We start from the raw sequence: 27,741 nt of genomic DNA on the forward strand, positions 1-27,741 counted from the left end.
CTGTAGGGAAGGGCAAGAGAACAGCAACAAAATTGGATTTTATAACTCCAGTTTTGAAAGAAGAAATAAAAATGGACCTACACATAAGAAAGATCTCTTTCCATGTGTCATTCTCATAAATGTCTAGATCTCCCTCTAACAAGACTATTGATGGTGAGAATTTAGGTCAAATATGTACTCTCCTTAGGACTAAAGAAAGGGATTGAATTTAGTGAGGCTGATTACCTAGATGGCTACCTAGATAAAAGCATGCTTAATATTTTAAGGGAAACTATTATAGTCATTACCATTTAGATATACTCACTAAAACAGAGGCTAATTATAAGAGAGACAGTGCACTGCCATAAGGAAATTATAGCACTTAGATTTCAATCCAGTCTCCGTGTAGAGCAAACATTCACCTCCCACGGGGGCAAGTGTGGGCAATGTGATTTCCCAGGATCTCTTGGTTAGAGACAGCATCGGCTCTTGTCCATACCACATATTCATGCACTTCCTCCTGAAGGAAATAACTGCATTTGGTGAAGTCTGGGATTATCCAGAACGCTTATTTCTTTGATACTAAGCCAATTCCATATTTTTATTAACAGAAATTGCCACTCTGCTGGGTGAGGTGAGCTTCAATGTACTCAGGCTAACATTTCCAAATGATGGAGACTACTGCACATCTCCCAGCTACACCCTGAAGCCTCAGCTAGTGACAGGAGAACTGTGCAGGAACATGGCTTCTTGCTACATGTCATATCTCACTTTTTCTCTGTGCTGTGCAATGAGCTGTCGGCCATTAAGAAACCACATGATTTAGGGCAAATTTCAACCTTTCCGAATCTCAGTTTCTTCCATTGTAAATGAGGAGACTGGCCCCAATGATACCCAAGACCCATCTATCATGAAAGTCTGTGATTTGAGATGTCTTCCTAGTAAAGGGACTCTGTCCTTTTCTCCAGGGTCTACGCTGTGTACCATTTAGGTAAAGAACAAATGAATTACAACATAGCTTGTAACCTCAGAAACATCCCCAATGCCACTATGTTAGGAATGACATCTGTAATCAGGGATTAGGGGAGAGGCTTCCAGTCCTGGCTCTGCCTTGGCAGAGGGGTAAGACCTGGGACAAGCGACCAACTCCCCTGAAGTTTTGGGACATTTATTTCCAAGACCCTGAAGGTGGGTGACTGTGGTTGTAAACTATGTTCCTTGGAACTTTCACACATTTCTGGCAGAGAAGGGGGTGTGTCAGGAAGTGGATTCTGGGCTGCTCAACCCATAGCAACTGGAGTGGCTGCACTTCTGTATAAGAACCTGGCTTGAAGATGAGGTACTGCTACAAATATACATTTGAAAACCACGGGGCTGAGTGACTCGGTTTGGACATTTGGTGATTCCACTCCCTGGAAGCTAGGCTGCCTTGACTGCTGGCCATATATGCCTTTTTTATAATGGTGTGAAAGAAACTTAGACCTTTCTTTGTCCCCAGTCCAAAATTACAAAATTGAGGACAGTAAACTACAGAAAGTTTATGAAATTATTAAAGTCACAAAGCTAAACAAGAACAAGAATCAGTGCATCTCTCCTCTGCTACCTTTAATCCAACTTGCTGATGCTGGTCTTTAAACTTTCACATACATTATTCATTCTAATCACCAAAAGGGGAATTCAGGTAAGTCTGCAGAAAGCATGATTCCTTTCTTTTTGTCACCAAAAAGATTCTACCACTCTAGAATGTCTGGACAGGAGAGTGACGTGTGATGGAAAGTGGGTCTCCAAATATTGCACAGTAACAATTTTTAGATGTTTTGTAGGCAATAAATAGAAAATCATAAATTCTATTGCAGAAGGCTTTCTTTACTTCTCAATTATATGGCATACTAATCAAAACAGAACGTTATAGGTTAAATGGTGTTTCCCCACCCCGAGCAAAAGATTTTGAAATCCTAACCCCCAGTACCTGTGAATGTGACCTTATTTGAAAATAGGGTCTTTACAGTTGTAATCAAGTTAAGGTGAGGTCAGTACGGTAGGTCCTAATCCAGTATGACTGGTATCTTTATAAAAAGGGGAAATTTGGACACTGAGAGAGACACACAGAGGGAAGACAGCGTGTCCACACAGATAAAGAATGCCACCTACAAGCTGAGCAATGCCTGAAGCTACCAGAAGCTCAGAGAGAAGCATGGAACAGATTCTTTCTCACAATCCTCAGAAGGAAGCGGTCCTGCTGACACCTGATTTTGGAACTGTAGCCTCCAGAACTGTGAGAGAACACATTTCTGTTGTTTAAGCTGCCCAGTCTGTGGAACTTTGTTACGGAAACTAAGGCAGTTGGTAATTAGGGACATGAAAATTCTGCAATGTGATATCATACCTTACAACTCTTGACCTAGGTAATCCACCCACATAAATTGGATCCTTATCTAGACGATTGAGGTCAGAAGATGCTCCTGGAGTTTCCCCTTGCTTGGTTTCTTTGTAGCTGGTGTTATGCGCATCAATAACTGCTAGGAGTCCTAGAGAAGATCAAGAGGAATAGACAAGAAAATGAGTCACTTTCTACAATGAAGTAAACACAGACGCATAACAAAGGTCATTTACAAAGACATATTCTTTTACATTCTGCAAATTTGACCAGGGGATGTTCTTAACTGTTAAAAGACAAATGAAAACCCTCTTTACAAAAGTCAATAAATCCAGAATACACATGCTAAATGGTAGCAGTATGTGTGTCAAAGAAAACAGAATCAATTTGATCCTTGATTCCAATTCAGCATTTAACGTCAAAATGCATTTGGAAACCACAGACAGAGAATTAGAATATTCCTCCAGCAAAATGTGAATCCTGGTGCTTAGTATTCCAAAGAAAACAATGGCTTTTGATTAGAATATCATTTAAGAATACCTAGAAAGCTAAAGTAAAAAAAGACTGCTGACTTTGGAAAGATTTCTATTCCTATGAGGGCGACCGACATTCCGTCCGTCTACCTGTGCATTTACCTTGCTTTCTGTTTCGCTGGAAAGCAATTTTGTACCAGGTTCCATTATTATAGCGTCTGTCGGTAGTAAGAGCAAGAGGCCCAGAACCCAGGTCAACTGTAACTCTAACTCTGCCGTCGACCAAGTCGATGGATAAAAAGTCTTTCTGTAATAAAGAAAACAGTTACCCAAGGCTCCATTATTATCACAGTATTTCCTTTCTCTTCAAGTCAGGGATGGCGGAAACCTCCTACAGTCAAACTAAGAAAACAGGATCTGGCCCAACAGTCCAAAATTAAAAGTGTCCACAAAGGCTTTCTAGAATAATATACAGACATATGTCAGATAAACTCATGGTAATCAAAACCTACAATGCAGGAAGAGAAGTGGAATCTCTATTTTTTTCATTTAGATTGACAACTGGGCCAATCCTAAAAATAAAACTAGAAGTTTGAGAAAAATCAGCAGCACGTAAGATAAAAATAAGAACATGAACTTCCTGCAATGGAATTCAAATAAGGTGGTCAGAGTGAGTAAAACAAGACGTCTTATTCAAGCTCAAAATTTAATAATAAATGTTCAACTGATATTTATAATGATAGGAAGCTATTTTCTACTTGATATGCTTCTATATTTTCCAAACATTCTTCAATAGTTTTGTACTGATGAATCATTTAAAAAGGGGGATTGATATGGCATACATACGTACATATTATACTAGCATGTGCTCATAAAACAATCATTAAACGTAAATATCCTCATAGCAATCCAGCTGTATATACACAGTAGGGGGCAGGGCCCCACAGACTCTTACGGTGCCATTTGAAGCCAGGTAGAGAAGCAGCCCATTAGGTGAAAAGGTACTAAAAAGCATAATTATCTGCGTCACAGTAGCCCGGAGCATCTTCTCCACGACAGAGTACCCACTCCCATCAAAATGGAAGGAAGCATCTTCATTTTGGGGGCTGCAAGGAGAGAAGGTGAAGTACAATCTATTCTTAGGAAGGTAGTTAAATAGAATACATGATACTCTTACTGAGTTCTTCCTCACAAAAGTTGTGATAGAGCATTTATTTCCATAAATTGATAACAAGTGTAAGTCATAATATCTTAAAATATGCTCCCCATGAGATTATGCGAGACAAGCACCCAGTTGCCTTGTAAGGAAATGAAAGTTAACATGGGCAGTGTTCACTGTAGTAAAAAGAAATTCCTTCAAAGGATGGATTACTGCTATAAACAGTTCTACTTAGTGACTAGATTTTCATTTGTTCTAATTCTCTTTAATGTGACTTTGATGTCCCTTAATGTCTAGTTTCCTTTAATGTCCTTTCTTAATTCCAGCACTTTCAGAATAAATTTTTTTACTGGCATGTATCACCTTATACTCATTTTTAACTAATTCAACTAAACTGGACTAATGGTGGAAAACAAATATGTACCAATGTGCCAAAAGGATCAGTTTGCAAAAATATCATTGACAAAAAAGAATCTCAAAAATCTGCAGGATGAGCTTACAGCAGTTATATACCATGGACCCCAGCACTTCTTAGATAAGTGTTTTCCAGTTTTCCCAACGTCTCAAAAAACTGACTTGAGTCACTCTTCAGGTACAAAGTACTTAGAACATATTCTTATGTTCAAAAAGTACTTTTCTGGAATGTCATAGGGCTCGAGAGGGAATTAGATTAGGGTGTTTTGGGGTAAGAATTTGCATTTTTCCCAGTTGAAGGTGCAATAACCACTCTGTGTCACATCTCCAAGCAGGAACAGAATAACCCAACAGTGAAACTGTTTCCATTAACAAAACAAAATGTAGCAGTGCTTTGTAAAACCTGAGCCTTCAAATTTATAGCTTTCTACAGTCTTGCTTTTTCTAAAAATTTCTGTCTTGAGATCTCTTATAAGGAAGTATAACTTTAAGGAAATGTACTCTGCATAAACAAACTGTGGCCTAATTCTCAATTATTTAATCCTTAAAACTCTGGCCTCCTAGAAGCATGTCCCATTGCTTTATCTTTTGGCAACCGGTTTCATGTAGCTAAGGACACACACTCTAGAACCAGATTGCTAGGGTTCAAATCCCAGCTCCCTAACTTACTAGCTGTGTAACCTCAGAGAAGTTACCTAACCCCTCTGTGTCTCATTTCCTTCATTTGTAAAATAGGGGTAACACTAGAACCTCTCTGGAAGAGCTATACATGATTTAATACATGTAAAGTTCTTTAAACGGTGCCTGGTACATAGCAAATGTTCACTCTGGTTTAGCTCTGAGAATTGTACTGTGTTCAGAGGTCCTAGTGGGGTCCCATTTTGCCTATTAAAAGCTGAGCCTCAAAGATTAAGTTCTTGCCCAAGAACACACACAAGAAAATGCAAAGCCAGGTTTCAAACGAAATTCCAGAAATCCGTCTGCCCTTTCCCTCCCCAGAGCTTAGGAGTTCTCTGTTCTCAGGAAGGTTGAGTCTTTGCTTCTGGCTTCTCTCCTTCAGCAGGGCCTGCCCCAGTCAGGTGGCCACCAAAAGGGATGAATGCAAAGGAAACGATGACTGAATGCGATTCTCCTGAGAAGGCTCACATCCCTCGGGTCAGCGGCACATTTCTGGGGCTCGTCCGCTGTGGGTCAGACTTCCGTTCTATAACCATGAGGCCCATATGCCTTTCCCCAGCTGGGCCTCAGGAAGGCAGCTCCAGGACCCTGCCTGGGTAAGAGGCTGGGACAAATGACAAAGGGTCTGCCACAGCACTTCATGGCTGGCTCTCCTCCAGCACCCAGCATTTATGGGAGGCCGGGGGGAGCCCTGCGGTCAGGAGGACCGGGCAGACGCCCTCCCTCCCAGCTCTCAGCCCCGTGACCCTGGAAGAATGACTAGACTGCTCTGATCCAAGCTGGCACCCATGAGATGGGGGACCTGTCAGACTCCGTGCAGCTGTCCCGTGAGTGAGGAGGCATCACTCGGGCGCCACGCCCAGGATGCTCCACCTACCATCGCCCCTACAGCGCAGAGCTCTTTTTTATGTTACCACAAAGAAGTATTTTAGTTAATTTTACGTAGACCATAAGACATTGAAGGAGGTAAGCTTGGGTGACCGATGTTGCCATCACCAGTACCGAGCAGAGGGCCCAGAAACAGATGACTGTCCGGTCAAGGTCAGCCATGCAGCCAATGCTCTACTGCAACAGCCTCTCAAAACTAACACAAGAATAAAGGCCTGGGCTTCCCTGGTGGCGCAGTGGTTGAGAGTCCGCCTGCCGATGCAGGGGACAAGGGTTCGTGCCCCGGTCCGGGAAGATCCCACATGCCGCAGAGCGGCTGTGCCCGTGAGCCATGGCCGCTGAGCCTGCGCTCCGCAACGGGAGAGGCCACAACAGTGAGAGGCCCGCGTACCGCAAAAAAAAAAAAAAAAAAAAGAATAAAGGCCTGTTGACTAAATGAAAGTTTTTTTCCCATATTTAGATGTGAACTGTTAGAATCAATGGTTTATTTTATACTATCCTTGAAGGATCTGAGAGATTGTTCATAATTATAAACATATGCTGACACCATGTTAGAGAAGTGTAAGTATATTCAAAGAAGAATAAAAAAAATCAGTTAGCTTACTTGGTAATATAAATCAAAGTTAAAGGTAAATGATTATAAGAAAAAAAGTTTTTAAATCTAAAGGACATCAATGGACCATGCTAATGATTTAATAATGGAAAATTACACACAAAGGTAAAAAGCGCAATGAATTCTAATTACTGGCCCGCTCAAATGGATTCCATTGCTAGAAGTAGTTTATTAACTCACTGAGCTAAAGGTTTTGGCTAGTAGGTAGGGGCACTTATCGAAAATGAAGACAGTTTTAATCCATTTACAAATGTAGACATAAATCACCTATTTGTGTCTACTTCAGCACTTGCAAAGTATGTTCTATGGAACATAAACAGCTCTGGAATGCTTTTTAAAAAGAGATCAGGGTCAAATGAGTTTGGGAAATGCTGCAACTCTAACCTTCTCCCGGGACAGTGTTACCGTGCATATTAGCATCTTATGTGTTACTCATGGGGCACGTTACCTTCCAAAGCAGCCATGGCACTTTCCCTCCCTTTCAATATAGTTCCATAGGCCAATCGACTGTCCATTCAAGAAGGCCTCTCCCATGCAGCCTTTAAAATAAGTAACCTTCACAGCAGGAGACTTCTAATGTAAACAAACAAACAAACATAATCCAAGTATATTTGGTGAAAAGAAATATATTCTCTAAGTGCACAAAACTCCTCCTTGGGAGCTCAAATCTAACAGATCCAAATTTTGAGAAAACAACATCCAGGAAAATGACCAGTTTGTAATCACTGAACTTCCTTCCAATTATGAATTGGAATCCTAGAATGAACACAGCAGGACAAGATCTCAAAGGTCATGTCAGTTACTAGGGTCACTGGAGAGAAGGCCCTTTAACTAATGAGGAAAGAGACCCAGAGAATGTGGTCAGTGGTGAGGACCTGCCGGGAACTGGGACCCTTACTCTCATTTCAGAGCACTGAACCAAGTCCAGGTGAGTGAACTTTATTGGGTGAGAGGGTAACTGATGTAATAAAATGTACGATGGGCTCCTTTGCTAACTGCTAGTTAGTATTAGCCCACCACGAGAGTCAGAACAGAGATAAAGGGAGTTCACAGAAATTCATGTGGTATATTGAGATTCCTCTTTTATTATTGGGGAAAAAAACCAGATAATAAAATGAACCACTGGCTTCTTTTCCATTATGCTATCCATTAAGCATGATCCTTTACAGAACCAACCCAACTCTGCAGATGAACTGTCCTTAAACAAAATAACAGAAGCAGGAAAATCTTCATCTGCCCAGGATATTTTCAAACATTTAAACATACTCATTTTCTACACTGGTAAAATCAACCAATCAGCACTGTTCAGATGAATGTTCAGATTACCTTGATCTGTCCTCCAAGCCCTCCAACAAACATTAGTGTTGAATTGTTTACATCCAGAACATTAGCTGTTCCAGGGGATTTACTTGTTTTTGGTGGTGGCTTTTGAGATGCGCTCATTTCCTTTACACTCACCGAACCAATGTTTCCAAACCTAAGGGTCACAGAGTTGCAAAAAGAGCACCTGCAGAATTGCAAGTTGGTCCACATACACACACATCTGTTTCACACACAGCCTCCACCTGCTTCTGCCCATGTCTCCAACTGGTCTCCCTGCTTCCAGTCTTGCCCATCCTGCCCCTAGTTTGCACTCCAAAATCTTGTGGAGTATTTCTTCTTAAAACATAAATTCCATCACGTTACCTCCTTGCTTAAAATAGTTTCAGATAATGAACTAAATATATTTGGAACGGTCTACTGCCTTTATCATTACCCCATTTTTTCAAATAACAAAGTAAAAATCAGAAATTTCCAATAACACACCATCACCAACCAACTATGATATTACAGAAAAGTGAAAAGAAAGCCATACCTACAGCCACTTAACAGCAGTTGCCTCTGGAGAGGGGCTTTAAAAGGAAGAATTTTGCTTCGTGCCTGAATTTTGAGAAAACACATCCCCCACTTGTACCCTCATCTTCTGTCCTACTTGTACTACTGCCAGCCACGTGGCATCTCCACCACGCTGCACTTTACTTCCCTCTGCTGGGGCGCAAACATTTTACTGGGTTGGCTGCCTCAGACTTGGACCTAACATTCTCAAGGCAACATAAACTTTTAACTCTTTTCTTCTTTTGATTGTTGGTTTTGCTAACAAACTTTATTTCTTCTGTAATGATGAAAAAAAGTTATTTCTATAGTTAATCTAAACCAAGTATCCTTTCACTGACTTCCCAGAAATTTTGAAGACAGTTATATGATGTTACAAACATGTAATTACTTATAAGATGCGAGATGCTCAGAAAGAACTTTCTCTGCTACCTGGTTACATAGATACTGTGCCATTTGCTGTCATCAACCGGGAAGTCTGGAAATTCCAAACGTGTGGACCCGGAGCCCAAATCCCAGAGGAAGGCCACTTTCCCTCGCCGCATCTCCACTGCCAGGAAGTCAGCCTGGGGTGCAGGGCATGAGTTGGGATGAGTTCACACGCCAGACTGTGTGCATGACCACCAAAACACTTTAAAAGATGATTCTTACAGCATTTTCTCTACTTTAAAATTTTTTTTTAAGTAGAAAACAAAGAAGATCGTCTTCTGTCTTTAAATGCTCCCCTCCCTGGAGCTGGAGCATGACCTGGAGTATTGGTACTGGAGATGGTGGCCACCGTTGGCCATCAGTGCCCACCACCCTTGCCCAGCGTAGCCCTCCATGAAGCCTCCCAAGAAGTTCTCCAAGAAAACTTGCTGGGGGTTACCAGCCTCTACCGGGGTCATGAGGGGAGGCATTGCACTCGTTTGTTTGCCCAGTCTGAGAAGGCAATGCACGAACATGAGATGTACAGCGAGACAGGAGCCATGAAATCGTACATCACGGACTGACCTGTGCTTTGCACCCTGTATCTTAAGAAGACATTTCAGGTGGCATTTGTGCTTGCTAATATTTTCTGCCCTAACATACCCAAGGGCTCTGACCTGTTCCCAATGACACAGTCAAATGAATCAGTAGTCTTCCATAGAGGGCGTGCCCTCTGGGAACCCTGGGAATCTCGCTGGGTGGAATAGCCTGGGGGGAAGCTTGACGATTCTGATGTGCCCCTTGTGGTGCACGCCTCCACTCCTGGTAACAGCGGCCAATGTCCACAGACCCAAAGCATAACTCCGTGGCTTCAGAGGTCACAGGAGACATTAAGAAAAGCTCTGTCCCACAGGTCACAGTTAAGATGGCAGAGGGAGGTACTTTTCATAAATGCCACTCTTCTCCTCACGGGCATTCAGTTCTGTAGTTTGATTATTTTTAATCTAATGTTACCAGTTTAGCAAAAGATTAGTTCTCATAGAAGAATTAGTGATTTCACAAAGGCCCTATTTTTTTTTAACCGATTCAGAAAATATACTCTGTCCCTAAGAGACTCAGCGTTGCTTTTGCGGGTCATACTCACACTGATGCTACTCCCCAGGTAGAAGAGAAGGTTGTCAGGTTCGCTTGTCTTCACATTTAGTGTTAAGCTGTTATAGTTGGTAGAAGAAATCTGAGGCTGGTAGGCCCGGATACAGTCTCTGTCTGCAGACACGGCAACTTTGATCTGTAGAAGGAAAACGGAAGTGTTCCTAAGTGCCTAAAAATCATTTAGGGCCACACGGTGGCAGCACGCCTGGCGTTGAACAGTGCTGTTCTGTTCCAGGTCGTCACTGCTCGTAGGTTTCCTCTCTGGATATGCACAGTGCTTCGTGTCTCATAAGGTGAAAGCCAGATGATGCTGAAACTTACTTTATTTGGTAAAATATTTTAATATGGAAAAGTCAGTCAGGTTTTAAAAGGGAATTTTATGTTGGGAACTCTGTCATGTGAGATTTAATTCCTTAAAGACAAGGAGCTTATCCAAATCACCTTGGAATCTTATACCTGACACAGGACATTTGATGATCATGTATGGAATAAATGGAGGGTTGATCTACTTACTCAGCAAATATTTATAGAGCAATTATTTTCACTTACATATTTCTCTGATAAGTAATTACTTGCATATAATCCTTATATTAACCTTCAAAATTATAAGTTTATATTAACCAGAGCACTTGGAACCATCCATCGGGTTTACATTTATTTGGTGACTAGAACTAAAACAGATGGAAACCAGAGCTCTTGTAAACCTACAGCCCTTTTCCCAAAGTGAAGTCACTCAGGGATCAAAGAATCCAGAGCTCCTTTTTCTTGGCTAGAAACTTCAGGAAGATACTCTTTAGACCAGAGGTCACATCTATTGTCCACAGGTCTCCAGGATCAAGACAAATGATATTCTCTCTCAAGTCTTATTTCCCTGAAATGCCTCTCCTTTGGTGCATGGCCAATGCCATGTGCCGAGGATGACCAGGAAGCAGTCTCTTAAACTGTGTGTTTTATGCAGTTAGTGACCTGGATTTGTGCAGCATTCATGCAGTTCAAGCTGTTTTGTCAGAATCACGGAGACGAGGCCCACACTGTGTGAACCTTCTGAAGATTACTTGGATTATGAACACAAAGTTGGTAAAATGATGGAAATAGCACCATATGCAACCAGTGAGACTTACAGGGATGCTGACACCCAGGCCTAATGTGTTCTGCACCATCTAGCTAATTGGTGCAGATCTATAAATCTAGGCCACGATGATAAATGTCCATAAGGACACAGAGATCTCTTTGCTAACAACATTCTGAAACACACCGAAAAAAGCAAGACTCAAAGAAAATGAGACTAATTAAATAGACTTAAATATACTTAGGTAAATACATATAAGACGAGGCTTTAAATATACTTGGAGACAAGGCTGTGAGGAATCTGGGGTTACTGAGAGCTGGTTAGTAGAAAGTGTGGCCGAAGGCCCTTTGCACAGGAGGCCTCTGGGACTTGCAGTTCCAGGAGCCTCAGCTGCAGGGGTGCTGGGCACTCACAGACGCTGCTTGCTTCCGGGCCTGGCTGATCAGCAGTTTGATTTCTGATAGGTTTCTGCTCAGGTTCTCTTCTAACATCTTCAAAGGCTTCAGCCGATCAAATAAAAGGTTCGCTTGTGTTTCCACATCTTTGACTTTTCTTCCAGCCAACAAAGCTAAAATATGAGGTGGCGAGAAAGTTGGCAGGAGGGAGGAAACGAGAGAAATGAATTGGTCATTACTAATGCACTGGATAAACCAGAATATCCTAATAATCAAATCCTTGGCATTTTGGTAAATATATGAAAAATGCACCAGCACAAGGCATCACCCAAGGCCCTTCTCTTTTTGTAAGTGCAAATCCAGATGTTGGTGCATTTTTATTTTTTAGGACTGCTGTTTGTGAACAAGGCACCACTGTGCCCTTGGCAAACTCAAACGGCTCGACACAGACTTTCCTAATGGGAGGGGAGACCACGACCTACTGGTCACTGAGGAGTCACGGAGGAGTTCTTCTGTTTCTCGTAACGTGGCATTAACCCTGGACAGGTCAGTGGACGTATTCAACAGCTTCTGGCCCAATCCCACAACGTTCTTTAGAGTGCTCATAGCGCTCTGATTTGCAGATGTGGCCAGCTCTTTGATTTTGGTGCCTTTGTCTCTGACACCTGAAATAAATTTATACGCAAGCATGCACTCTGGTGGTTATACACAGAGAAAACCAAAAAACCACAACAAATGTAATTTTACATAGACACGTTACAGAATTTTTTGCTGGTTGTTGAACACAAAAAAAGGGGGCTTCTGTTTTTAATGGCAATATTAAGGCTGCATATCATATGCTCTACTGCTTCCTTTTATGGATGAATGAAATATTTTTGATGACAACCCTCTGTATTGATATATGATTTCAATACACAATGAGATGCCATGTGCTCAGCGTCTTACACGTTAATAATCTAAACTTCTTTCTTTGGTCCCTTTCCTATCACTCCCTTCTCATGGTCATTAACGCCATCTCCAAATCATTCTGCGTCTAGATAAGAAGGTTTGGGAATTTAAATCTGTACGTGACATGGAAGTATCCTAGGCTAGAGGAAGTGTACCTGCCCACAACATCAACTGGCTGCTGGAAACAACAGTGCAGGAAAAACTAAATGGTCACTAAAGATAAAGTGGAATTCAGTTATTCTAGAAAATCTGGCGGATGGGTTTTTTTAAAGGCACTCGTATTCATTTTTAAAGTGTTCAATCACAAACGGGGCAAAGATTAACACTAGAAGAAGCTGGATGAAGGGTATGCAGGTGTTCTTTTTACTCTTCTTGCAACTTTTTGGCAAGTTGGAAATTGCTTCCAAACAAAAAGTTATTTTTGAGTGCTTGATCAACATACACCATGTATCCTTAAAAACAGATAAATAAGTGAAAAAGAAATTTCCATATCAGAAAATGTTCCATTGATTTAAGTCAGTCCAAAGCGCCGCAAGTCCAGCTCCCCACGGTAACTTTCATGCTTATAAGATGAACCAGCAGACAGAAGAACTTTGGAGATGTTTGGCTGTCTTATAAGACTTTTAAAATAATCTTATAAAAAAAAAAGGTTGAAGGAGTGTAAAATAAATAAATCACTGCAGCACAACTCGCCTGTGTTATACTTTTTAAAAGTTATCCTATTAAAAATTTTAATGGAACACTGCATTTCCAAACCATCAGTATTAAAGTGATCTATTTTAGAATGCTTATCACCTCACAAAGGAAGATTTCTTTAATTTCCAAGCAAGAATTCTCTAATTTCCCACATTTGTAATGAATCTAGCATTTCCCCCTAAAGCAGGAACGTTCCAGCTTCTTTACTTCCTGGCTTCTTTGAATGGCCCTTCTTTCATCTCAGGCCCATTTTAAAAGTAAGCAATTAATACGGTAGCATAAAGAATCTAAGGCTTTTGTTTTTCAGGTATAACTCTACTACTTCAATGCAGGTGTTCTGATGTTATAAAAAACATAATGATCTTCACTTCCAAACCATATTCCTCTACCAATCTTGGCCTCATTTCGGGTGAGGGGTCTCCATCAGACTTGAGGCAGGTCTTCCTCACGCTCATGTGTAAGGGTTTTGCAATGAGAAGATATTAATTAAATCAAGAACCCCCCCTTCCACTTACCTTCAGGAATTGCTCCAAGTATCAAGAGTGATTCATTGGTCTGCTTAGTAATTTTATCAGCATTCTCTTGAAATCTCTTTGCAGTATTTTTCAATTCACTCAGTTCCAACACGATACCTATTCAAAGGGGAAAAAGTGTTCCCTTTTAGGTTAGTCCTAAAAAGTTGCCTACATGAGAGCTTTATCATTCCTGACCCATCTATAAAATCAGCAGCTTTCTACGGAGACCCCAAATATTGAAAGTTTTTCCAGCAAGAAATAACACCACTCATTATAAAAATTGTGTGTTTTGGGGCTTACTTGATCATCTTTTCTACTTTGTTTCCCTTCGCACTAATATTTCTTCCTAAATTCATGTCCAATTTAATCAGAGCTCTAGGGTGACAAACTGTGTTTAAGTCACTCAGTCTTAATCAGACTTACTAACTTCCTATCCACACCCAAGTCCTGGCCACCTTTGTCCCCTAGGTTTTAAGACCCCAAACATGGGCTCCTGCTCTGGAATCTTCTTCTCAGTCCCCCACCTGCTTCTCAGCCAGGGTCCCTCCCCTACTTTCCTGCTCCCTTCTGACCACCCAATAGGCACTCAACTTGTCCTCCTTCATGTTTGATCAAAGCTCTTGGATCAAAGCTTTTGCTTTTAAAATTGCTGTTCGTAATACACAATCACATTTGGATTCTGAACACCTGGTTAAAAAATAAATTATTGATAAAATCCATGATGAACATGATGGTTCTGCATAAAATTTTAATTGCCAGAAAGTTCACTATTTTGTGGCCTACAAAATACCTTTAGTTATGTAAACTAAAGCTACCGCCCATCAGCAGTGATGCTAGAGTCTGTGTTTAAAGCTTTATGATTGAGAATTAGGGACTTTTTATATTGTGAGATGAACATAAATTCTAAATTGTGCCACTCACAGAGAAACAAAAAATATGCACCTATCCAAGCCCTTGGCTGTGGAAGGGTCCAGGACTGGACATGGAAGTAGTCTAGGGGGTATGAGCCTTGTTTATGGCCCACCATTTACTCCCATAGGAAAAGACAATATTTTTGTTGTATTAGAGTATATTAAGGTGATAGGTACACTATACGTTATAAAACTTGTATGTTTCTCTTCCACAACAGATTCCTCTGCCATTCTGTGTTATGCTTATTGGATAACTCTTACATATGCCAAAACTGCTTACTGAAACTCTTGGGAAAAATGAAACTGCATAGGTATTTTTTTAAAGATAAATCAATTTATCTATTTAATTCAGTAATTATTTAATAAGAACCTATCACGAGTCTAACATTACATTAGCCCTATGAAGAAGACACAAGAGGAATCAAACATAATACATCTTGGGCTTCCCTGGTGGCGCAGTGGTTGAGAGTCCGCCTGCTGATGCAGGGGACACGGGTTCGTGCCCTGGTCCAGGAAGATCCCGCATGCCGCGGAGCGGCTGGGCCCGTGAACCATGGCCGCTGAGCCTGTGCGTCCGGAGCCTATGCTCCGCGGCGGGAGAGGCCACAGCAGTGAGAGGCCCACATACCGCAAAAAAAAAAACAAAAACAAAAACATAATACATCTCTTCAAGAAACTGTGAAACCCTGAGAGATGAATAGAGAAGCACATGAAATCACAGATAACCTGACAAACGCTATGAAGAACAGCCAGGGCTCAGGCACTAAAGCAGCGAGTAGAGGTTTTGGTTCTCACGGAAGGCTTATCGAGTCTATGGAAGATTGGAGGGGACTGCACATTAAATGAGATATCACTAAAATAAAAATTATATGATGTGTCTATGATAGGAAACTGGAATATTATTGTGACAAAGAAATGTTAAGCTTCAAATTGCTCCAGGAAAGATGAATGCTCTGGAAGTATGTTCAGAGATGTGTCCACAATCACTCCGATATCAACACAGTCCAAGCTGGAAACTGACCTCCATGCTTTCTGCTCAGGCTATTGCCTTCTTTTAGAAATTCAGCACTGCGCTGGAGAGCCGCTTTCCCATTAGAAACAAGAGATTCTGAGGCCTGTAAAACAGAACAAGTTAAACATAGCAACTGGAGGGCAGGGCGGAGGTGGAGAGAGCAACTTCATTCTATCAGAATAGCCTCCAGTGTAGTTCCAAACAAGGAAGTCAGCGAGATAACAGGCAAGGACAATTTAAACTGTCCTATCTTACGTTTAATATATGTTCTAGTTTGTGGCTGAAGAGAAGGAACACAGCCATTTTTAAATCTATAAACACAAAAACAGCCATTAAATGCAGATCTTCACGGCGGGTAAGAAGAGCTGTCGCAAGTGGGTATCAAGCAGCATTATCATTTTTGTTCTAAGAATTACTTACGACTTAGGAAATGAAAACTTACGTCACATGATGACAGAAGCCTTAAACAGATCCCACCAGAAAAGAATGTTGACGAGCATAGATTTAAGCCACTGCATGTCTGCTCAAGCACCTCATGGCAGGATCGCTGCCCCACAGTGCCCCGAAAAGGAAGGCGCACACGGAAGCCCCCAGGGCATTTCTTACCACGCTTGCCTTTCTTTCAGTCCTGAGAGTATCTTTCACCAACTTCTCTGATTCTTCAATCAGGCTCCGGATGTTGGAATGGACATGGGTTGCACTGGTCGCATTTAGGCACACATGACTAACATTTCCAAGGCCACTGTGAAATCAACATATTTAGAGATGTTATGATCAACTAAATTGAACTACCCCACTATTCTTAAAAGCCTTCCAGTTTCTTCCCCCTTAGAGAATTATCATCAACAAGGAAGACAGGATTTCATGTCAACATGTGGATTCCCCTCGAACTCCAAAAGTAATCTTAAGAAGTGATAACACTAAGAATTGCTGTTTAATTAACACCCAAAGAAGACATGACTGCTGTGTCCCATCTTTTAAACCATCCATTCTTTGATCTCTGTTCAAACCCCCTGCGTGTGTCTGGGGTGCCGCTGCATGTTTGCATTGGTTGTAATCTCTCCTGCTACGGCATGTGGTAATTTAAAAAAAAAACAAAAAAGGCTTTCCTAAGCATATATGAGGATGCTGAATCTTATTCCTCAAATGGTATAGACCAAGTTGAGGAAATTCACTAGGGGTTTTGGAGGAGCATCAGATCTTTCAAACATCTGAACTTTACTCTTGTAAGTGGGCAAATCACTCAAGAAGTTGCCAGCTGGCAATGGTGCAATTTCATCCAGCTCACTCTAGCTTCAAAATGAAATCTGACAATTGACACATCTTTGCCTGCTGAGTAACCTACTTCATTTTCTTCCCGAGGTTATTGAGTTGGGTGATTCCCAAACCAGACACCAGCAGTTATTACTTGTTACTACTTCACTGGCAAAATTCAGTGACTTATAAATAAAAGATAATAATGTTATTTGACTTTACGTATCACACCAAATTGCTTTTACCACTCATACTAAGTAATAAAGACTCTGTTGTAGCTGTGCCTGTAATCAGAACATTCTTTTCTCTTTTGGGAAACGATGAAAGATGAAGAAAGGAGAAGAAATGAGTATGTAATTCCATTTTCTGACTCCGATGGCAGACACAGGCGGTAGTGCTCAATGTAGCACATAATTTAAGCAATAGTCTATGTTATTCAATACATCGTTTTCAATTGCTTTCCTTGTGTGAGCTAATCTTTTATGGCAGCATTCCTCAAACGGGAAAAATATTTTTCTCCTTCCACAAAACACACCCAACACACAGAAACACACATATTCTAGTGTGTCCAGACTTTTTCCACTCATAATTTATCACAGATTCTAAAGAAATAAATGTACCAACTAACAATATTGTGTAAATCACTGATAAGGCCTAAAGCCCCGATTCCTGCACATGAGGTCACCTGAGTATCTTAAAAAAAGGAAAAGTACAGCTCACACCCCACAGTCTTCGGGGGATGGGAGAGGGGCAAGTGGACACAGGCATCAGTATTTTAAAGTTCCCCAGGGTACTGCTGCAACAATTTGGGAACCACTGGCCTAAAGCTGTGCTTCTCATTTAAAGATATTTCTAACAAGCTGAGGATATATTTGACAAATATCCAAAAATACATGTTAAAATTATGATAGTACAATGGTAGACCTTCAGGTAGTAGAAAGTAATGGAGATGGTATCTTTCAGTAGTTGGAAAATAGATTCCCAACACTTCTAATAGCCCGGGACGGGCAACCACAACCTGCATCCACACATAAAGCCCGCCGGATCACAAGGTCCAAGAAGACAAGATGTATAAATAAATCAATATCTGGTTCTGTCCATATGCAAGCTAACAATAAAGTCCTGAGCACCAGGTAGATACTTAAGGCCTCGATGGCTTGATATCAGAGCATAATATTTGTTTTCATTCCTATCTGGTTCAGTTTGCATTTCTCCATCATACGGTCCTGCTGATGATGGTCAACCACGTTACCAGACATGGGAGAAAATCCTCCTTGCCATGGAAATAAAAGAGAAGTCTTCATTTTTAGACAAAAAAAGAATTTGACTCAACACTGTGATCAAAATAGCCATGCTTTTTCTCTCTGATCCACAAATCACAACCTGAGAATTCCTGCAAGGTGTGGTCTCACCTGTCCAGAGCACCTGCCAGTCTCTGGAGCTCAGTGGCATGATCCTCCACTCTGTAGACGAGGTCCAATGCTCTTCTTTTGGACATCTGCATGACCAGGTCATCTACGTGGTGCCTGATTTTGGCAGTCCATAGAAGCAGCTCATCCCGGTGATGCTCTAACTGCTACATAGAGAAATTAACATTGTGACTACATGTGCAACTATTTAACAATGTATCTGAGATGGAAGATTCTTTAGAAACTTTGGGTATTGCAGCTGTGCTGAGTTGGGACTTACTGCTAGAGCCTTTCCTGAAGCATTTGCAGGTGCAGTGGCAGCATCAAGCAGTCCTCTTCCTTCAGCGATTAGCACTGACGTCAAGTTTTGTTCTTCTTGAACACGCAGCTTTTTATCCTGTAGCAAAAATCACCTCTAAGGATGCTTCATAAAAGCAAGTCGGCTTCTGAACCGCGGTGCCTGACACTATGTGCTGAAGTTAGCCTTCGGGGCTCATTTTTTTTTTTTTTTTTTTTTTGTGCAGTACACGGGCCTCTCACTGTTGTGGCCTCTCCCGCTGTGGAGCACAGGCTCCAGACGCGCAGGCTCAGCGGCCATGGCTCACGGGCCCAGGCGCTCTGCGGCATGTGGGATCTTCCCGGACCAGGGCACAAACCCGCGTCCCCTGCATCGGCAGGCGGACCCTCAACCACTGCGCCACCAGGGAAGCCCCGGGACTCAGTTTTTAAGAAGCTAAGACTGGTATCATTTACATGGGAGAATTTGGTACCAGCTCTAATGGGGAGAGAGCTGGTAAGACTCACGTTGAACTCTCGCAGGTTGGCCCTGACAATGAACAGCAGGCGACTGCTTTCCTGGGTCTTCCTCTCTGCTTCCCTCAGGAGCTCTTCTGTGGCCTGCACTTTACTGTTGTGTCTTGAAAGGAGGCTGCTTGCTGCTTCTTTTAATACCTCCAACTCTTCCTGTGGTTTCTGGTAATTTTTCTGAATTTGTGACAATAAATCTTCAGCAGCCCTGGGAAAATAATAGACGGTTCACATGGTAAGAAATGAACAACAAAGCTCGTATCATTGAAATGACAGTGGAAGAAACTTTTTGTTTTATACAGGAGGTTCTTATTAGTTATCCATTTTATACATATTAGTGTATATCCGTCGATCCCAATCTCCCAATTCATCCCACCACCACTCCCCCCGACCCCGATAGTGGAAGAGACTTTTACATAATCGTTCTGGAGTTCCTTTGTGACGTCCTAAGTGGTACCTCGTAATCTCTTAAAAAGGGAAACAATTTTTCTAAGACAGCTATTAGTATGGCAGATTTACATTTTATCCTTAACAAACTCTCCTTATTCACACACTTACTAACGTATTTTAGTAATGGAATTAAAAGAAACCATCTCAGTGAATCTTGATTCAGAAAATTGGGACCATAGTCTGTGAATGACGGCAACTGAAATGTTTCATTATAATATGGCCAGAAATCGAAAAAAGGAGACTCTTCAGTGATTTGCTCTCAAGTTACCAGTGTATTTATACAATATAAAGGTTTTTCTGCAGCTAGTTAAAAAACAGATTTTATAAAAACTTTCAAATCCAAATTGCCATAAAGATATAATTTGTACCATTGATAAAAGCAAGCTTTAGGAAATCGAAAGACATTTTCCCCTATTCTTTTGTAAATTGCTATTTCAATCAAATTTAAACTTAAAGCTCTACAGAATGATACAGTTTTCATACTACAGAACTTTGCAGTGGTTGAATATATCCCATTAACTTCTTGCTTCAATTTGTCAGAAGAAGTTTGAAAAATTTCATGGAAAATGCCTTGTAAATCACCCTTAGCTTACACATATCATCAGATCGCTGGGCTAAACACCACAAAAAAACATTTTCCAAAGATACATATTTGAAGTCTGATATCATTGAGCATTATCAGGAATTATTTGAACATTCTTATGATTTTTAATGATTATAAAAATGATAGCAAGATGTTGCATTATGACGCAGGCAACAAGAACCAAAAAGAGCACACGGGAAACACACAAATAAATCCAATATATTCCTAACATGTGGCCATGAATCTGTCAATTCACATTGTTAAAGAAGGTGTCTCTCAAAGAAATTTAAATATAGAGGTCATATTTTCATCTATGAAATGAATTTACCACCTAAGCTGTGATCAGATGAAATGATACAGTCAGCAGTGGCTTGAAAGACTAAAAAGAAAAAACACAAAACCCCTCAGCACTCTTAGTTTCTTCTTGTAAAATTTATTTAGTTAACACAGTAAAACAGTGTTTTTCTTTTTTTTTTTTTTAAACATCTTTATTGGGGTATAATTGCTTTACAATGGTGTGTTAGTTTCTGCTTTATAACAAAGTGAATCAGTTATACATATACATATGTTCCCATATGTCTTCCCTCTTGCGTCTCCCTCCCTCCCACTCTCCCTATCCCACCCCTCCAGGCTGTCACAAAGCACCGAGCTAATATCCCTGTGCCTTGCGGCTGCTTCCCCCTAGCTATCTACCTTACTACGTAAAACAGTGTTTTGCAAACTGCGTTTCTCCACAACACTAGTGCCGTGAACAGGTAAGCAAGTTCCATGAGAAAGGGCTGCGTGCTGCAGTACATTTAGCTGTGTTCTCCAGGCTCCTTTCGGAGATCCTGAAACATCAGCCTGAAGACTTGTAGTAAAGACCTTGTCTCTCCTTAAGACACTGCATTTACCAAATTATCTGGGCACAGGACACATTTCTTTACTGAAATATCTTTTGATAGGTCTGGGGACACCTGCGTGGAAAACAGTTGGGAAACACAGCTACAAAGGATAATTTACAGGGTGCGGTAAAGGGAAAGATAGCAGGCCGGAGTTGGCTACCCTTAGAAAGGCCTGCTTGCCAGGCTGGCCCTCGGCTGGCGTCTGCAAGTGCTCCCGCTGTCCCCTGACTGATAAGGGTGGCTCACTGCCTCGACTGTTTGTGCAAGCAATGTGGTTTAGGCTGAACACCTGCTTCCCTCCTGGGAGTCTGGAATGTGGGTATGTGCTGGGCAGAGGGAGCCTATGGGAGCAGCCCCCACTGAAAACCTCAGATGCTGAACTCTATGGGCTTCCCTGGGCATCACACACAAGCTGCTGCATTTTCATTGCTGGGGGGAGAGTGTGCTCCGTGGTCCCTCCTGGGATGGAGAGCGTGTAGGGAGCCTGCATGGGCTCCTCCCAGCTCCCCTGCATCTTCCTCATGATCCAGCGGTGCATCCTTAATACGCCGCTCTAGGAAATCTCAGCCCTGAGTCACAAGAGTCCTGGTGAAACTCTGAATGTGGAGGTGGCCTTGGGGACCCTGACACATGCACGATAAGCAGCTAGGTTGTGTGCTAAGTACTCTCACTTACAGGATTGCTGTACTTCAGCATAAATTATCAATCTTCTAAGAATTATAATAACAAGGCTGAGAAATAAGTCCTAAAATAATCCATGAAATTTGAAATGACTTAAGTACAGGGATTATCTATGGAAGAAAGTGGAGGCCTAAGAATGCATTTAAAAATCTTCTTAAAATAAAAGGTCTCAGTAGTAATAATTTAACTTACAAATTAAAGAGGGAGTTCAAGAATCTTATGAATAACTTAATTCCAAATAGAAACAGAAGAGCTACAATGACAGAGAAAGGGTGACAGGAGGAGGGCCTAGCGGGGACAAGGGTCAGGGGGCACAGGTGGGGAGAGGGCCCCCTGCCTTCTCCCCCTTCCTCTCAACTGCTACTCAGTAAGTCAACTTTTCCCAGTTGGACTGTGAGCTCCTAGTGGGCAAAAGGCTTTATTGTTCTCTTTTGTGTCCCCAAGTCCTAGCACAATGTGGGACACCTGTGGGCTCAATCCACTTTATTGACCGAATGACATGACCGTGGAAGGTACTGGTGGGGGGAGGACCCCTGCAAAATGACTCCTGGGAACTGCAGGGATTCTCCGTCCGAGGGAGAGACGTGCAGCCGAGGGAGAGAATGAATGAGATGACCGACCACGTGTGGCGCTGGGAGGACCTTGAGCCTAGGATGAGCTGGAGCCGGGTGGATGGGGGGAGATGGTGAGTGAAGAGGGAGGCTGGAATGAATACGTGATGTTTACATGTGGTCCAGGAGGCAGCGGGGAGCTGAGGAAGGTGGGGAGAGAGCAGGGTGCCCTGCGGTGGCTGCCTCAACTGCAGGTGGGTCCTGGGACCACCTGCATGGAGGTATGAGCCTTTCCCTGTGGGGGTCCCCGCACCATGCATCCAGTGAAGGGAGGATGCAGGGGAGGGGCTGGGTCAGGGAGAGGTGATTACAATCTAGTGTAGGTACACAGCCATGGTCTCTGAGCTGACCATGGAAATTCCACCCACCCATCTTCTATGGACTGGGTCTAAAGTGTACTTCCTGTTGTTTAGGGCTGGAAAATAATGGGGTTTAATGTCAGACAGATTTAGGTGTGTAGCCAGATTTCATATTGTCCTGCACGTGGGGCAAGCTACTAATATTCTCTGGGCCTCAGTTTCTCCAGCTGGATATTTCGCACCTAACAAGGTGGCAGGGATGAGCCCCTGCAGTCCATGAGGGGTGCAGTCCACACCACCCAGCACAGAAGAGGTGCTCTGTAGACGGCGGCCCCTTCCCCATCCCCTGGGTCCTCGCCCACTTCTGAGCCCCCCTCGACCAGTCCATAGTCCTCTCAGGGCCCTTCCTGGGCCCTAACAAATGTTCTAGTAATTAGATTATGAGTCCCCTCTCCAAATCCCATGCAACATAAGTTCCTCCTTTTGTTTCTCACAGAACAAATTAACAACAATGTCAAAAATCCCATTCAATGATGAAAAAAGATGTAAGCTCAGCTCTCCCGTGTGTGCCGGTAGAAGTGGATGTTGTTTTTAAAAACGTTTTAGAAAATAATTTGGCAATGCAAGTCGGGAATCCTCAAAATGCAAACTCTTTGGCTAAATGATTTCACTCCTTAACATGTACCCTGATAAGATAATAATGTGAAATACAGAAAAAGATTCTTATCTAAGTTGTTCATTACAACATTATTTAAAATAGTAAAATACATTAAAAATAGTTTAAACATCTCACTATAGACAATGGAGTTTTGATGGAGTATTATGTGACTAAACCAGTACTTAAGACATTTATCACAACCTGGCAGAGAGACAGCTTTGCTATTACATCAAGTAATTACTGTGTGAAAATACTAAGAAAAAAGCCTGAAAGCAAATTACAAGCTCCTAGTGAATGTCTAACAATTCTTTGTGGTCTGTCATTTCACATCATGGGTTTTGATGACAGTGTGCATGACTGAGCTAAATTAATCTGGCATGATGGCAGTCTGTCCTAGAGTTCACAGCCTCAGTGGTAGCCACTGCCTGTGTCTGCTTCCATGAGAGTTTACAGCATTACACTTAATCTTCAAGGAAGACAGTATCCTGAGTTTTTTTTTTGTTCACACAAAGCAGAAATGCTGTTTTAGGGTCACAGAGAAAAACCGAACCTATGACGTAATAGCAAAGATAGAAATTCTACTGATCACACTTTTCTCTTCTGGAGGGGCCAGCACCCAGCTCTTCTCCTATGACCTTCTGCCCCACTGAGAGCTTTCTTTCCTTCTCCTCCACTTGCCTCCTTCCCCCTCAGCTTTCAAGTTCCTACCTCTAATTGGTTGTGTCATGAATGGTATTCAGGCACTTACTTGAGTCCAAGAGTGGCATTTTGGTGCAACTGCAGGAAATTCCTTTTCTGAATGATTTCCAGCAATGAAGTGATGTTCTTTTGCATATTCTGAAGAGTAGAACTGGGTAACTGGACATCTTCATCCAAGGTCTGATTTACAGTTGCTGCCCTTTCGATGATTTCTATGGAGAAAATATATATCAATCATTGAATAAGTTTCTCAAAAATGGACAGTACTAAAACGGAAAAACTTAGAACCTTCTCCAGTAAGGCCTGCTCTGCTCACCTAAACTGGATTGAACCTCTAGCCAGGCCAGGTCAGCCCATATATCCCAATGCACTCTGGACATCCTCTGTCAAAACACTCATGGACTTGGGATTACTGCTTTATTTCATGTCTGCTTCCCCAGTACCCATAAACTGTAAGGGCAGGGGCTGTGCCTACCATGCTCACGGCAGCATTCCCTGCCCCTGGCACGAACATCTGCGTGTAGAAGCACTCAGTAATATTTACTGCAGGAACAAACCACCAGTACTTGATACTACTCTTTTTTTTCTTTTCTTTTTTTTTTTTTTTGCGGTACACGGGCCTCTCACTGCCACGGCCTCTCCCGTTGCAGAGCACAGGCTCCGGACGCGCAGGCCCAGCGGCCACGGCTCACAGGCCCAGCCACTCCGCGGCATGCGGTATCTTCCCGGACCGGGGCACGAACCCGTGTCCCCTGCATCGGCAGGCGGACGCTCAACCACTGCACCACCAGGGAAGCCTGATACTACTCTTTTTTAAAAGACATGTCATTTGTTCTAATAATATCCTTACCTTTTGCCCTATAAAGTCTGATTCATATTGGAGTCTATACTTTTTATGCCCTTACACCATAATCCAAAAAGAAAAGCCAGAATTTCTGGTAGCCAAAAAACTGACAGTAGCATTCTAAAAGCCAGATCAGATGGGACATCCCAGTTGAGTAGGGCGTAAATTATTCTGATATTAGGACATACTTTGGGACCACACTGAAGCTCCAAATCCCATCAACTCCTATTCTGGGCAGAGAGATGGTGTTGAGAGTTTAGCTAAGCTACTCTGTGGTATTGCTGCCTCTGTGTCCATTTCATTCAGCTAAGTGGCCTGCAGGGACCTTAAACTAACACTGGCCCCTCATGCAAACATATGTCCTAGACGCAGCCGCAGAGGCAAAGCAAATGTAAGTTCTGGATATGACTTCCCCAACGGCCCCAGTGATGGACAGTCTTCCTGTCTCCCAGCACCTTCCCCTTACATGCCCCGTAGATAAGGTCCCCAGGGACTTACCAAAACCCTGCTCTTCTGCTTTGGATTGGCCAGTCTGGCCTTAGCCCAGGAACCCCAAAGCACTCCATGCACAGACCCTAATAAAGGCCTGCGCTCCAGGTCCCGTCTCCCTCTCTCTGCCTGCACCCTGCCTTGACCACGTCGTGTGGCCCCTTGAGATGGGCTGGCTACTTCCTCAGGCTGGACCCCCCCCGAGGAATCAACTGCTCTATCTCATCTTCTCTCGTGGTCTGTTGTTGGACCTCGGCTCACCACTCGGCAAATGTGCTCCGTTTAATAAGTGTTCATTTGACAAATTCATAATGGATGGGGAGGCACCATATCTATTTGATACTAAGGACCGAAGTGTACGGCATGATGTGGAAAAGAAAAAAGGAAACATCCATTTTTTAAAAGATAAAACTCTCAATGAAAGACAACGATGTGGATACAGGGAAGGCTCCAGGTGTCCAGTCTAGGAGTCTAGGACATGGTTACTCATGTGCTGAGTGAAGCGAATAAGCTTTTCCTACCGAGGAAGCCAGACCCGCCAGACAAGGCTCCGAGGACACTACCTTGGATGTCTGCCTGCAGCTTCTCCGTAAACGTCAGGAGGTCACGACTCTTGTCGAGGATCCTTTTGGTGGCCCTGGTCACGTGCTGGCTCCGCGTTAACACTCTGTCCAGCTGATGGAAAATAAAGGCCTCAGTTTAGTTTGACTTTGAATACAACGCGAACTTCGGCACTCCAGATGTTGTCTCTTTTAAGCAACAAACATATTCCAGAACACAGAGTGAAGATGTACACCATCACCTATGCTAAGGTCAACAGTTGGGCTGGAAGTGGACTAGGTCGTTCATGAAATGATTTACTGCTCACTCTGTGTGAGAAAAGGTGGTCTATTTTTTTAAAGGCAACCTAATTGGCCATGAAGCCACAGACTCCCCCAATGTCTCCATTGTGAAGACCTCATGTTCGCTTTAGGACCCAAATATGCAGAACCTAGAAAGTAAAATCTTATTAATTTCTACTGACCGTGAGAACTTAGTCAAGGAGTTAAGACATAGAGTTAGGCAAACGGGCCTGCTTCTGCCAGGCTGGAGACCTGGTACTCAACACCTCCCAGTTTCATCAGTAACCTGCAGTAATAATGACACTGCCTCACAGGACTTCATGATGATTATATGGGATGATGTCTGTTAGGCCAGCAGTCCAGGGGCTGAGAGCTGCTCTCAGCTGTTATTTTTATCAGGAATGCTCTAATTTGTGAAAAGAAAGGTTTCATAAATTACAAACGTAATTTCCAGGAATGTAAAGTAACTCAGAATGGTTCTAAAAGTGTTTTCCAGTCAAAATCCAAAGAGAATCTTCTTTAATGGATACAAGAATTTATTTTCATCAGCTTATCACTTCCTACCAAATGTTTGCTTGCAGAGGTACTTTAAAGCCCACATATAAACCCTTAAACTCTTCCCAAATCATCATTAATTCCAGGCTAATACATTTTAGGGTGCATGATTGTATACGTGTGTGGATGCTGAGAGACAGAGACAAGATACATATATACACAGATACACTATCATACACATATCAATGTGCATACATGCATATCTATGTGTGTGTGTGTGCACACGCGCGCACACACACACACAAAATCCATGAGTGAAAATTATAAATATAGCAATAGGCCTCCCTCACCATCTGCAAATGAGCAGATTCTTTTTTGGTCACTAGAAACCATTCATCTGGCATGGGCTAAAGAGAATAAATAACCCCCTGCTGACATCAAAGTCCACAAATCAGAAGCACAGGGCTGAAGCCTGAGTGTTGCCAACACCACACAAGGAGCTGCGCTGGTGTTGGGGGCAGGGGTGGGGACCTCCGTTCTCACCATGTGCAGTGAATCCAGGACAGGGAAGAAGCCCCATCTTTTCATGCCGCCCACCCCTGGTTCACAGGAGGAAATGAGAGGTGATGGTAAAGTGGCAGCCCGACTCCTCCCTCAGTGGACAGGACAGCAGAAATTAAATCAGGAGCCTCTTCCCACTAAAGCACAGAAGCTGGCAGCATCAGAACCAATTTGAACACAAAGTACCTGGAGCACAGCTCCTGGGAGGAAGAGGCTGCCCTGATCTGATCAGAACCTTCCAGGCAGCCACCGGCAAGGGATCACAAGGGCTGGAGTGGGTGGGGGAGCAGGCCCTTTACGTGAAGAACTTACCTTCCTTTGCAGGTCCTCTGTTTGTTCTGAGACACCTTCAAGCTGAATTTTTGCCAGTTCTTTCTGTATATTTTCTTTTAATAAAGAGTCCTAAAACAATGAAGAAAACAAATTATAACGCTTCAAAATAAATCTTCTGGTTCTTAACTAACAATCACCTGTTATTACCTTTTTTGTTCATAGAAAGAAATTCTCCTTTCCTTGAAATTGCACTAAAAAATAAAATGAATCACATTCACTGAAGTTTTGACTGCAGCAACATGGTTCCATACTGCCATCTTTTGCACTGAACTTCCTATGTAGG

At 42.5% G+C, this 27,741-nt stretch overlaps 1 protein-coding gene across 1 annotated transcript in view; it reads right to left on the minus strand.

Moving 5' to 3' along the window:
- LAMA1 (laminin subunit alpha 1) overlaps positions 1 to 27,741 on the minus strand; it is a 160,176-nt gene that overhangs the window by 26,119 nt on the left and 106,316 nt on the right. The window contains exons 34-51 of the mRNA XM_029222204.1: positions 27,438 to 27,527; positions 25,791 to 25,902; positions 23,944 to 24,106; positions 19,027 to 19,237; positions 18,503 to 18,619; positions 18,226 to 18,389; positions 16,166 to 16,301; positions 15,569 to 15,662; positions 13,637 to 13,753; positions 11,960 to 12,142; positions 11,496 to 11,650; positions 10,006 to 10,149; positions 8,886 to 9,019; positions 7,908 to 8,058; positions 7,030 to 7,154; positions 3,785 to 3,935; positions 2,992 to 3,136; positions 2,366 to 2,507 (exon numbers count right to left, since the gene is read on the minus strand). Coding sequence (XP_029078037.1) covers positions 2,366 to 2,507; positions 2,992 to 3,136; positions 3,785 to 3,935; positions 7,030 to 7,154; positions 7,908 to 8,058; positions 8,886 to 9,019; positions 10,006 to 10,149; positions 11,496 to 11,650; positions 11,960 to 12,142; positions 13,637 to 13,753; positions 15,569 to 15,662; positions 16,166 to 16,301; positions 18,226 to 18,389; positions 18,503 to 18,619; positions 19,027 to 19,237; positions 23,944 to 24,106; positions 25,791 to 25,902; positions 27,438 to 27,527 — 2,534 coding nt within the window. The remainder of the gene's footprint in view (positions 1 to 2,365; positions 2,508 to 2,991; positions 3,137 to 3,784; positions 3,936 to 7,029; positions 7,155 to 7,907; positions 8,059 to 8,885; positions 9,020 to 10,005; positions 10,150 to 11,495; positions 11,651 to 11,959; positions 12,143 to 13,636; positions 13,754 to 15,568; positions 15,663 to 16,165; positions 16,302 to 18,225; positions 18,390 to 18,502; positions 18,620 to 19,026; positions 19,238 to 23,943; positions 24,107 to 25,790; positions 25,903 to 27,437; positions 27,528 to 27,741) is intronic.

Source organism: Monodon monoceros, unplaced genomic scaffold (genome assembly GCF_005190385.1).
Source record: "Monodon monoceros isolate NGI ecotype Baffin Bay Population unplaced genomic scaffold, NGI_Narwhal_1 Super_Scaffold_1, whole genome shotgun sequence".
Classification (NCBI taxonomy): domain Eukaryota; kingdom Metazoa; phylum Chordata; class Mammalia; order Artiodactyla; family Monodontidae; genus Monodon; species Monodon monoceros.